At 47.1% G+C, this 12261-nt stretch overlaps 1 protein-coding gene across 1 annotated transcript; it reads right to left on the reverse strand.

Annotated features, from left to right (window-relative positions):
- Window positions 1-5097: 5097 nt before the first annotated feature.
- LOC308120753 (high-affinity choline transporter 1-like) lies at window positions 5098-12261 on the reverse strand. The gene is made up of 8 exons (XM_080481551.1): window positions 12050-12261; window positions 9865-9981; window positions 8976-9131; window positions 8407-8555; window positions 8080-8223; window positions 7774-7927; window positions 6239-6456; window positions 5098-6073 (listed from the first exon to the last, which is right to left on the reverse strand). The coding sequence occupies exons 1-8, from the start codon at window positions 12231-12233 to the stop codon at window positions 5522-5524; spliced, it is 1674 nt and encodes a 557-aa protein (XP_080337677.1). The 5' UTR covers window positions 12234-12261; the 3' UTR covers window positions 5098-5521.

A 12261-nucleotide genomic window follows, 5' to 3' on the forward strand; every position in this document is an offset into this window, starting at 1 on the left:
GAAAACATTCCTGGAGGGTTTTACTATTTTAAGTTGTAATTTGTTTCCCTTTGCACCTCAAGAACTACTGTCCGTTTTTTAGTTTTGTTTGTTTTAATAATTCCTCATTCATCAAGACCATTGAAGCAGCAGGTTTGTCCTCATGGTTATGAGAACATCCTGTCGGGGGGGGGGGGCAGCTGCTGCTAGTGAGGACTGACTGGGTGCAACAATGGAGACGTACCAGTATTCTGAGGGGAACAGCTCACAGCAACATAGTGAAAAAAAAGAACTATGAACTAGTTCATTTATAGAACTGTGAATTATGAACTATGAACTAAAGTACTTCATTTTAAGATTGTGAACTGAACTTTGAACTACTTCATGTAGAAACTGAACTTTCCCAACACTGATGACCTGTCTGCTGTGGTGTGTACTGACAGGTCACCATGATGACCTGTGGTGTGTACTGACAGGTCACCATGATGACCTGTGGTGTGTACTGACAGGTCACCATGATGACCTGTGGTGTGTACTGACAGGTCACCATGATGACCTGTGGTGTGTACTGACAGGTCACCATGATGACCTGTCCGCTGTGGTGTGTACTGACAGGTCACCATGATGACCTGTCCGCTGTGGTGTGTACTAACAGGTCACCATGATGACCTGTGGTGTGTACTAACAGGTCACCATGATGACCTGTGGTGTGTACTAACAGGTCACCATGATGACCTGTGGTGTGTACTGACAGGTCACCATGATGACCTGTGGTGTGTACTGACAGGTCACCATGATGACCTGTGGTGTGTACTGACAGGTCACCATGATGACCTGTGGTGTGTACTAACAGGTCACCATGATGACCTGTGGTGTGTATTGACAGGTCTTTTGCTGTCTTTGGGGGGTTTGTTTATGTGACAACGGTGCTCAACACCACTGAAACTGTAACTTTTTAGAAATAGTTGGAACTTTTCCGAAAACGAGACAACTCAGTCTCCGTGCGAACGAGCAATAACAAGACTTTCTGAAAATGCTCAGGCTCCGTCCTGATTGGACGAGGGTATCTGGTCTGAAGACTTTATATCCTGGTTGTTTGTAGCGACCCGTTAGCCATGAGCTAACTCGCCTAGCTCCCTCATGCTAAAGGGGCGGGACTTCCTCTGTCACCTGAAACCAGCCCCCAAACCAGCAGCTGGTGTAACTGGAGGTTTGATCCGGTCCTTGACGGCGTGTTTCCACCGCACAAAAGTGGGGGAATGGACTGGTCAGACGCTGCGGCTGTAACCGATGTTCTACCGAGTCTACCGCCCCGGAGCTCCGGTTCCCGAATGCTGGAACCATCGTGAACCACGTGGCATCACGTCCACCATCTCTGCCTAGCATAGCAGCCACAACCAGCGGAGCGACACCGGTACCGACCGGGCGACGTTCGCTCTCAGAACCAACATGGAGGTTCAGCTGCAGCTCTGTGGCGGCAAAACATAAAAGTAAAAGAAGTAAACAACGAGAGCAAAGAGAGGATGTAAACAACAACGGAGGATTCAGGAGGTCCAGGTCTGTCGCCCCGCTGAGATCACTGCTGCAGCGCCACATATCTGAGGAGCTCTAAACCCCGCCTACATTTTACCTCTCCCTCTGCGGTGGAAACACCACCCAAATTTCGGTCGGGGTCTGCTTTGCCGTACCGCTTCGAACTGCTCCGTCCCTTCCCTGAACTTTATGTACGGTGGAAACGTGGCTGACAGTCTCTGTCAGGGGTGAAAATTCTGGGCTCCGCCCCCTCAGTCAACTGAGTCCCGGACTGTCTGAATGTAAAAGGCCTTTCAGATCTAATCCTTGTCTGTGGAATTCAATAAAATGTGAACCGACAGTCTCTGCAGGATAAATACACATTCTGTTTTTTAGGTTAATGGACATGCATGACAGAAGAAGAGAAGCGAGATTACACAAAGATTAAACCACCAGGCAGCCTAATCGTCGCTTAAAGTGTGAGGTGAAGGTCGACATGGTCCCCACATTGTCACTGCAACAACTACAGAGTACACACTGTTCATCTCCAAACACTGCTGAAGACACCAAACCAGGTAGTTTTACTTCAAGAGCCAAAGTAAATATGGAGACGTTGTCTTGTAAACGGAGCCTTAATGATCACAATCCTGGAAACTGGACGAGGAAGAGGAGGAGGAAGAGGAGCAGGAGGAGGAGGAGGAGGAGGAGGAGGAGCAGGAGGAGGAGGAGGAAGAGGAGGAGGAGGAGAAGCAGGAAGAGGAGGAGGAAGAGGAGGAGGAGGAGGAGGAGGAGGAGGAGCAGGAGGAGGAGGAGGAAGAGGAGGAGGAGGAGAAGCAGGAAGAGGAGGAGGAAGAGGAGGAGGAGTAGGAGAAGCAGGAAGAGGAGGAGGAAGAGGAGGAGGAAGAGGAGGAGGAAGAGGAGGAGGAGGAGGAGGAGGAGAAGCAGGAAGAGGAGGAGGAAGAGGAGGAGTAAGAGGAGGAGGAGGAGGAGAAGCAGGAAGAGGAGCAGGAGGAGGAGAAGCAGGAAGAGGAGGAGGAAGAGGAGGAGGAGGAGGAGAAGCAGGAAGAGGAGGAGGAAGAGGAGGAGGAAGAGGAGAAGCAGGATGAGGAGGAGGAAGAGGAGGAGGAAGAGGAGGAGGAAGAGGAAGAGCTTCATCCATTTCCAGCTCTACTCTTCTTATTGATCCCAGAACTAAAAGGAACCAGAAACCCTTTGAAAGTCTCACTGAATCTCAGGACAGGAGAACCGAGCAGCAGCTCCAGTGTCCCGTCCCCCTGGTCCCTCCTCTCTCTTTAGTCCTGAACGGAGACGAAGCCATGATGGTGGGAGACGTTAACGTTAACGTTCATGTTAACGTTCATGTTAACGTTCATGTTAACGTTCATGTAGACAATGAGCCTCAACATTGCATTTAGTTCATCACTGGACATAAGTGGATTTTTCCCAGAAGGAGAATGAAGCCACTCATTGTTTTAATCACACGCTGGATCTGATCCTCCCTGATGGGAGGGACTCGGATCAATGAACAGTTTTTCCCCACAACCCTCCGCTTTGTGGCACCACACACTGTGCGTACTATTATTTTGAAGGTGTGAAAAAAGTAAATATTTTAAAGGGGTGCTTGTTTTTGTCTCTGCCTGGTGCGTCGTTTCTGTACTACCGGCTCGATCGTGGAGGAATAATGTTTGTGGTCGACCTCATCAGGGAGGAGCTTATTTCTCCCACAGCGAAGCAACGTAATAACACCGAGGTAACCCTGTGATACCTGTCTCCAGGTGAGCTGCTGCCCAACCCTGTGATACCTGTCTCCAGGTGAGCTGCTGCAGCTGCACTGTGATACCTGTCTCCAGGTGAGCTGCTGCAGCTGCACTGTGATACCTGTCTCCAGGTGAGCTGCTGCAGCACACTATGATACCTGTCTCCAGGTGAGCTGCAGCCCAACCCTGTGATACCTGTCTCCAGGTGAGCTGCAGCAGCACACTATGATACCTGTCTCCAGGTGAGCTGCAGCACACTGTGATACCTGTCTCCAGGTGAGCTGCAGCACACTGTGATACCTGTCTCCAGGTGAGCAGCAGCAGCACACTGTGATACCTGTCTCCAGGTGAGCAGCAGCAGCACACTGTGATACCTGTCTCCAGGTGAGCTGCAGCACACTGTGATACCTGTCTCCAGGTGAGCTGCAGCAGCACACTGTGATACCTGTCTCCAGGTGAGCTGCAGCAGCACACTGTGATACCTGTCTCCAGGTGAGCTGCAGCAGCACACTGTGATACCTGTCTCCAGGTGAGCTGCAGCAGCACAACATTGGTGTTAAATTACAGGTATTGGTGACGCTGTGCCGCCTCCACCATTAATATCATTCTAATACATTAAGAGGTAAAAATAACCAGCGTGGACAGAAAAGAGAACAATAATCAAATCAATATAATAACGAGGTAAGTTCAATCATTTTAAACTGTGTACAAATTAAGTTTTCTGAGTTTCATAAAATACACTTAAAATAATTTTCACGATTCCTCATTTTTAATATTTGAAGGGTTAATTTTAATCTCCATTCATTAGGAGGAGCACAGAGGTTCTTGTCTTCCTTTCTCTACCAACCAATCAGCTTTCAGCAGACTGCATCATGCAGCAACGGGGTTGACCACTCCTCCTCACGGAGATAAAAGTTGCTGTCAACTCCTTGATCAGAGTTGCTCTGAGAAACTTCCTCGGTCACTCTGAAGCTGAGGTTCCTGGCTGGAAGTTGTTAGGCTGAGAGAGGAACTCTGAGACTCTGAGACTCTGAGACTCAGACTCTAAGACTCTGAGACTCTGAGAGACTCTGAGAGACTCTGAGACTCTGAGACTCAGACTCTGAGACTCAGACTCTAAGACTCTGAGACTCTGAGAGACTCTGAGAGACTCTGAGACTCTGAGACTGAGACTGAGACTCTGAGACTCTGAGACTCTGAGACTCTGAGACTCTGAGACTCTGAGACTCTGAGACTCTGAGAGACTCTGAGAGACTCTGAGACTCTGAGACTGAGACTGAGACTCTGAGACTCTGAGACTCTGAGACTCTGAGACTCTGAGACTCTGAGACGCTTCCTGAATACAGGCAGTGGTTCAGAGCTGCTATGACCATGCCAAACCTGTAGAGGGCAGTGTAGCAAGAAGCATGAAATCTTGATAGCCAATTAGAATCTTGGTAAAAGTTGCATCAGGCCGTGTTCCTGCGGTGGGGACGGTCACCAAACTGTGGGCTTCACCTTTTTTCACGTAGATTCCCACATGTGATGACGAGAGAGTCGATGAGATCCAGGGCTCCGGGGAAAGAATACTCTGGAAGCATTATCATAGTGGAGAAAGTGACAGAGAACTTTCTTTTGTTCCACATTGAAAGAGATTGTGTAAATCTATCAAACAGGGTGGCCAGTGAGCATCCCTGTGCTCCTGAAGGGACACCAAGACCAAGGGACACCGTTCTTAAACGGCCAAGATACAGAAGTTCTGAACAGAAGAGGCACGGTTGGGTTAAGATTCCAGACCTGAAGACCTCTGTGATGGAAGCCAACCTCTGCTGAAAGCCTTCTGTCATTCTAAATCGAAGTAAAACTGCAAATGTGGTTGGAACTTTTAATTCAAGTTACAAAAAAGACAAGTGGTGTCACTGAGTTCTCCCTCCGAACACGGTGGTCTCCAATGGATTGTTTGAAAAGAAGAATTTGTCGGTTAAGAAAACCCGAACCAAAAAAGATCAGCACCTCCAGAAACTCTCAAAATACTGAAAATTGCCTCGGCAATGGGAAAAACCCAAACCTGAAGGAAAAGCAGTCGGTGCTATTTGTTCCCATCTGAGTGAGAATTTCTCAGGTTAAATTTAAACATTAAGAAAATGTACCCGTGTTTAAAAAAGGGCTTATTCCAATTGCATCACTTTGTATTTATATTGGACTGAGGAGAACGATTCAATGGATTTTATGAGCCGAGTTTGTAGTTACACCCTTCATTCATTACATGAGTAAAAAAACACCAGACAGGAATGTTAACATGTGCTCATCATTGGTTCTGTTAAGTCAGAATGAGGGAGGTTTCCGTTCCGCTTCTCATTCTCCTTCAGCTCGGTGGCGCCAACTGCTGGTGTTTGTGGCAACTGCTGGTGTTTCACTTTGAACACGTCCCACCTCTCAGACAGCAGGTTTTTATTGAAGAGCTCAGACGTCAGGTAGGAGAAGAGCAAGATGGAGACCAGACCACACACCATGGAGATGGTCTTAACCGGAGAGTACTGGACGTAGACGCCGTCCTCCAGAGTGCATCCTGGGAAATGGAGGATGACGGGCAGTCCGAGAGCTTCGTTTCCACTGAGGAGTCGTACCGCCAGTCCCACCAGAAAGCCTATCAGAGCCCCGTAAGCGTTGGACACTTTAGAATAGAGGACACAGACGAGTTGAGGGAAGATGATGAGGTATGACACTTCGGCTCCAAGAAACCAGAAGAGTATGATGCTGTTTTTCACGTTGGCCAGAGATGTTCCAACCACACCCGCCACAACTACAACAGCACGGATCACCCACAGGGTCTCCCTGTCTGATGCCTGGAGAGGAAACAATGAATTAGGAACCAGATGTTCATTCCTTCATTCTATCAAATCATCCTTATTGGCTCCTGGCACCTCTACATACAGTAATATCATTGAATGGGGATTTGGGTACTGTAGTAGTAAGAAGAAGCAGTTTACTCAGATTCCATATCAGCTCACCTCTGGTCTCAGGAGGTTCTTGTAGATGTTGGTGGTGAAAACTGAAGCAGCAGAAAGCAAAGCAGAGTCAGCTGACGACATGACGGCTGCAGCCACACATCCGATACCGATGATGGAGACGAAGGTCGGGGTGAGGTGCTGCAGGGCGAGGGGCAGGACCAGAGCTGCTTCCCCACGTTCGTATGGAGACGGAGAACCATAGGACGTCATGTTCCAGTCTGAAGGACGGAAACAGCAGTTCAACTGATTTAAAATGAGATGGAACAAATACGAAGACCTAAAATGGTTCATTCATTCATCTTCTTTCCAACTTGGCCTGCATAGCGTCCCAGTGGCAATATGGAGAGCCAATCAGCCCAGACGTCCCTGTCTTCCCCCAACGCTTCTGAAGGACATCAAGCTTCTGGAAGACCAACCAAGAGATGCAATTTCTCCTGATAGTTTGGACCGGGCTGACGGGCTGAGTCGGATGTCCTTGGTTCAGTTAGAGGACACCAGTGGATTTCTTAGCCGTTGTCCTGAACCACTTTAGCTGTCTCCTTTCACTGTGGAGGACCAACGGCTCCACCACGAGTCCTGCCACTTATAGCCACAATCTCATTCTTTCAGTCATCATCCAAAGTTCATGGAATCGGTGAGTGTTGGGATGTCTTCAGACTGGTAAAAGAAAACCTTTCTTCACTGCTCAGCCCCATTTTCACCACAGTCCAATAGAGGAAGGAAATACAGGACGTTTGTTTTGGAAGTTCTGGATCACATCCTGTAGGCGCCACACTGTTCCATTTGACCGCTCAGCATTTCTTCACCACAGTACCCACAGTCATGTCAAAGTGCTTGTTTTCTGTTTGCTGTTATTCTGAAGTCTCATGATGTTTCCTTGACTTTCTCTCCTCATGTCTGATTGCTGTTCCCTGATGTGTTTCACTTGTGACTGAGTGTGTGATCGTCTTCACCTGGTGACAGAAGTATAGAAGTATATGGTGACAGAAGTATACTTTGGACTTCCCTTATGTGTTGTTGTTGTCTTATATTGTTTGAGCATGCGTTGCTTCCTGTAATCCCTGCATTTCATTATGTTCCAGGTTTTCTCCATGTTTGAATTTTGGCATATGGTATAGTTCCCAATAGAAGAGCACGACCCAGACGACAGGGGGAGAGAGGTTTCAATACACAGAGAGACACAGGTGGAGCTCATAACGACAGGTAGGAGCCCACAGAGGGAGAAGACCATTGGGCAATCGGCTTGCACTCACATACTGCGCTTCTCTTGGGAACATTTTAAATGTCTCTTTCTTTCCATTGTTTTTGAACTATTCCTTTGTTGGCAGCTTGCACCACCTCCCCTTCCCCCAGTGCGTTGAAGTAATCAGACTCCAATCCCCTGAACGACGACGCCCGGCCCGTTGAGTCCTGCCATCATTCACCCGTGACAAGTAAACAATTTCAGATGAGGTGAAACGACAACACTGGTTCAGAGATCACTGGTACAAGATTTTTGAACATGTTTATAGACGGTCCACGAAGCTGTTGATTACCTGTAGACGACACGGCCGCCCCGATCAGAATGAGAGGAATCATAAATACAAGCAAGACGAAAGCAGCAACAAAGCATGTCAGCTTGGCCGTCGCAGTAGAAGAAGACGACAAGATTCTCTGGTGCATGGCCTGATATCCCAAACTGCCCAGTCCCTTCAAAACAAAATGCAGTGAAATTAAAGAAATCTGCTGATTTTCTTCCCCAAATTTCGTTTTGAAGTGTCAGAAACACAAATGACATGAGCTGTCCCAGTGCAGTGTGATTGTAGGAGATGATATTACTTGATGTTGTTGCCTCATCTTACCAAGTAGAAGAACTCATCAATCAGTAACCATGTCTTTCTAACGTCTGGTCTGCCAATCCATGGAGAGTGTAAAGTGTTGTTCAGCAGAGTCTGGCTGATGTTCAAGGTGTGAGGGTTCATCATGATGAAGGGAACACAGGCAACCTGTAGGAAAAAGACACCACAGTGTTTCAAGTGAAAACGCATCATTTTGAAAACGATGGCCAATACCACAGCAACAGCAGAAACACTGAACACGATGTTGTAATGAGTTTGGACCACTAGTGGGTGCTGTTGGTTGTTGCTGTAATGAAACCACACACATGCGCTGATTAAACCAGTATTTACCAAGCTGATGAATATGAGGACCAGCTGGATGACATCAGTGTAGGCCACTGAGTAGAGGCCTCCCAGCAGGGTGTAGACCACGACCACGGCAGCAGAGATCCAGATGCACACGGAGAAGGACAAATCCAGGACCACACTCATGGTTCCTCCTGCCAGACACAGTCAGGGATTGATCCACAGCACAGCAGCCAATGAGCATCACAGTAAAGCCAATATAAAGCCTCGTTTACACCACAAAGTTCCAAGTGAAAACTCATGAAGGCCCTGGAGTGACTTGTCCTGGAGCAGCTCTGGCTCCTCCTCAAGCCTCCAGTTCGCCTACCATCTGAACCATCTGAGCTCAACGTGACGCTTCTATTTTCATTGTAGGAGGGTTTGGCGTTTACACTGCGACTTACTGGAAACAATGTCTGTTTACACAGAAGCAACTGAAACTATGAAAACCATGTAGGTTCCATGTTGGGCTGCCAGGGGGCACTGTTTTTTACTTTGCTTTTTTTGGACTGAAAAACTACAAAAGTTTAGCTTTTTCACTTGAAACTGAAAACGGGTGCTAAACAGAACGTTACCGAGGCCCATCAGTGTTGCTGGCACCCAGACCACATCCATCACAAGGGAAACCAGGCTCAGTCCAGCTGCAGGGATTTTTCCATATTTCAAGTGAAACGGATCCATCACGGTGACACATTTCATGTTTCTCAGCGGCGTTGCAAAAACCAAACCAGCTGAGAAGAAAAATGTAACATGAGGAGAAAAATCATTAGAATATTGGTCAAATATATAGAGCTCAAACACTGATAGACAATTACATAATTAGCTGTCAGACGGCTTTTGGCATCTGCTTTTCACCAACTGAACATCCAGAGACTTAAGGAACTCAGGGCGGATCTCAGCCACTCCCGGTGCCTTGCCACCGAGGAGCTTAGCAACTACCTCGGTGACTTCAGCCTGGGTAATGGACGAGTCTACCTGAGGACCCAGCCTCTGCTTCCTCAGTGGAAGACGTGATGGTGGGATTGAGGAGGTCCTCGAAGTATTCCTTCCACCGCCCGACGACATCCCCAGTTGAGGTCAGCAGCCCCCCCCCCCCCCCCTCCACTGTAAACAGTGTTGGTGAAAAACTGCTTCCCCCTCCTGAGGCGCCGGACGCTTTGCCAGAATTTCCTCAGGATAGTCCTCCTCCATGGCCTCCCCGAACTCCTCCATGGCCTCCCCGAACTCCTCCATGGCCTCCCCGAACTCCTCCCAGACCCGGGTTTTTGCCTCCACCACGGCCCGGGCTGCGGCCCGCCTGGCCTGCAGGTACCTGTCAGCTGCCTCGGGAGTCCTATGAGCTAACAGCGCCCCATAGGACTCCTTCTTCAGTTTGACGGAATCCCTTACTTCCTGTTCTTATTTTGGACTATTTCTCAAATCCAGATTAGCAGTAACCTGGCAGATGTGACTGTAAACTCTTACCAACAATGAAACCCATACTGTATGCAGTGAACATGATGAGTGTCCAGGTCAGTCCCATTGACGGCGTGTACATCATCTCCACAGTGCCAACAATCAGACCTCCTCCGACCCATGTGGCTGCCAGACGGATCACAAAACAGAGAATCACACAGCTTTCAGTCTTCTTATTTTCAGTGTTGAGGAATAAAAAGTATCAGGAATGAAATTCTCCCACTCCTCCCCCTTCCTGGCTGCCCCCCAATGTGGTGTCATGAAGCCAGTCACTGAAGGTGATTGGTCAGTCCTCCCCAGCGGCTGATGCCTCTGGATTGCCCCCAACACTCACTGACACTCACCTCTCAGGCCCCGTTTAAACCACAACGTCTCACGTGACAACACCTAATCTGTTAAAAAAAAAGTGTTGCGTTTCCACTGCAGCAGCAGACACACTGACGGCGATGTAATTAGTCTCCCGGGCCACAAGAGGGCGCGGTCGCATGTTTTTGGAATGAAACCACACAGACGTGAGCAGAGAACAAAACGCTCTAAACGTGAATGAAATGGAGAGAACCCGACATTCTAGTGGACTGATGAGGAATCAGATTGGATCAGGTGTCTCTGTCACCGGCTTGTCTCTTCCTGTTTTATTTTGAAGTCTCTGTCTGGTCTGCGTCTTTGTTCCCTCACCCTTCCTGTTGTGGCTCCCTCTGTAGCGTCTGATCAGTGTTGATCTATATCCCCTGTCTGCCCTTCCTTTGTGTATTTCAGCCCCTCTTCCTCTTTTCTCAGGGCATCATCGTCATCGTTGCTCGTCCACATAACCTGCTGCAGTTTTTAATAAACGTTGTCGCATGTTGTAATAACTTGTTACATATTACAACAGTTATTACAAAATGTGGCTGCTCCCCTTTTTGTTAAGAAAATGTAATAATGTGGTGCATTATGTAATAAATCATCATAATTCAGTTTACTGCGTTCCAAATAACACCGTGACTAACATCAGGTGTAACACAAATATACAAATAAAGGTTATATATATATTACAGTGGATAAACCTCAGAGGTAATAGATTACACTTTGGACATGAGCCAGTTTGCATTAACTCCACCCAGTAAGTTCACAGGCTTTATTGTAGATGTAGGAGGCAGTTTGAAGTCATGACAGTAGGTATTTGTTCTAATAATCATATTGGAAGTAAAGAGTAAAGTACAGATATCTAAAATACTTTTATATTATTGGCCGTAGAAATACTTCATTAATTGCCAGCTCTGTTCAAAACTGAAAAATACTCAGAACTTCAACTGAAACTTGTAATATAGTTTGATAGTGAAGAACTGAGGCACCAATTCTTTATTCTTTATTCTTTATTCTTTATTCTTTATTCTTTATTCTTTATTCTTTATTCTTTATTCTTTATTCTTTATTCTTTATTGGACACTTGATGTATATTTCTACTCTTTCATATTATCGTTGCCGTTTCAATACTTTAGTGTACGTTGTACATTTCATTCACTTTACAAAGAGACTAGAAAGTTGACATCACTTCACTGACCAGTTGAGATTTAACTTGCAGAGGTTCCATCTCTTCTTTAGACTGGAGAAGGTCCAACGCTTCAAACCAACCAAAACTCTTAGAATTGTTCAAGAGTCCAAATGAGTCATGCAACACGTCCCTTGTCTCATTGTTATGTATTTGATCAACTTGGTGGAAAACTGCATGTTGGAGCTGTAATGTAATGTATATTTAACTCATACAATGTTTCTCACCTTTAATTCAGGGTGTCTGTTCTGTTGTATATTACACATTAGGGGTGTTTTGTTTTGGACGATGCACATTTCTCCTTTTTTTATTTCTGTTTTGATATCTAGCTGCACTGTCTCTCTGGTCTATATTGTTGAATTTGTTATTTACTTGGTTGATATATGGTCAAAATGTTCATTATTTTGAGTGATATCTGACTACACTGTAGGAGAGCGAGCGAGATGAGAGTTTGATTCCACATCGTGTCTGAAGCTCTTCTACTTTGAATTTGTCTATTTGAACTTCCTTTCATGTTGAATATGAGGAAGGACCTCGAGGTGAAATGTGCGTCACATTCCAGTCGTTCAGTTTCTGTGCAGCAGTTTGACTTCCTTCTCAATCTCATCCATATACTTTCTGATTACTCAGTGGGGAATGAAATCCCAGCAGGAGCTCAGCACTCACCTGTCATGGTGAAGATCCCCACCAGCCGGCCGATGCCTCGGTTCCCCAGCAGGGCCATCTCCATCCCAGTGGCCGCACTCTTCTTCTGCACCCGTCTGGACTTGAAGGAGGCCCAGACGCCGGTCCCGAGGACCAGCAGGTAGAAAACCACCATCACCACCACACCGAGGACGTTGACGGCCATGATGGACCACCGCAGGCTCTCTGAGGTC

Source organism: Lipophrys pholis (genome assembly GCF_963383615.2).
Source record: "Lipophrys pholis genome assembly, chromosome: 15".
Lineage (NCBI taxonomy): Eukaryota > Metazoa > Chordata > Actinopteri > Blenniiformes > Blenniidae > Lipophrys > Lipophrys pholis.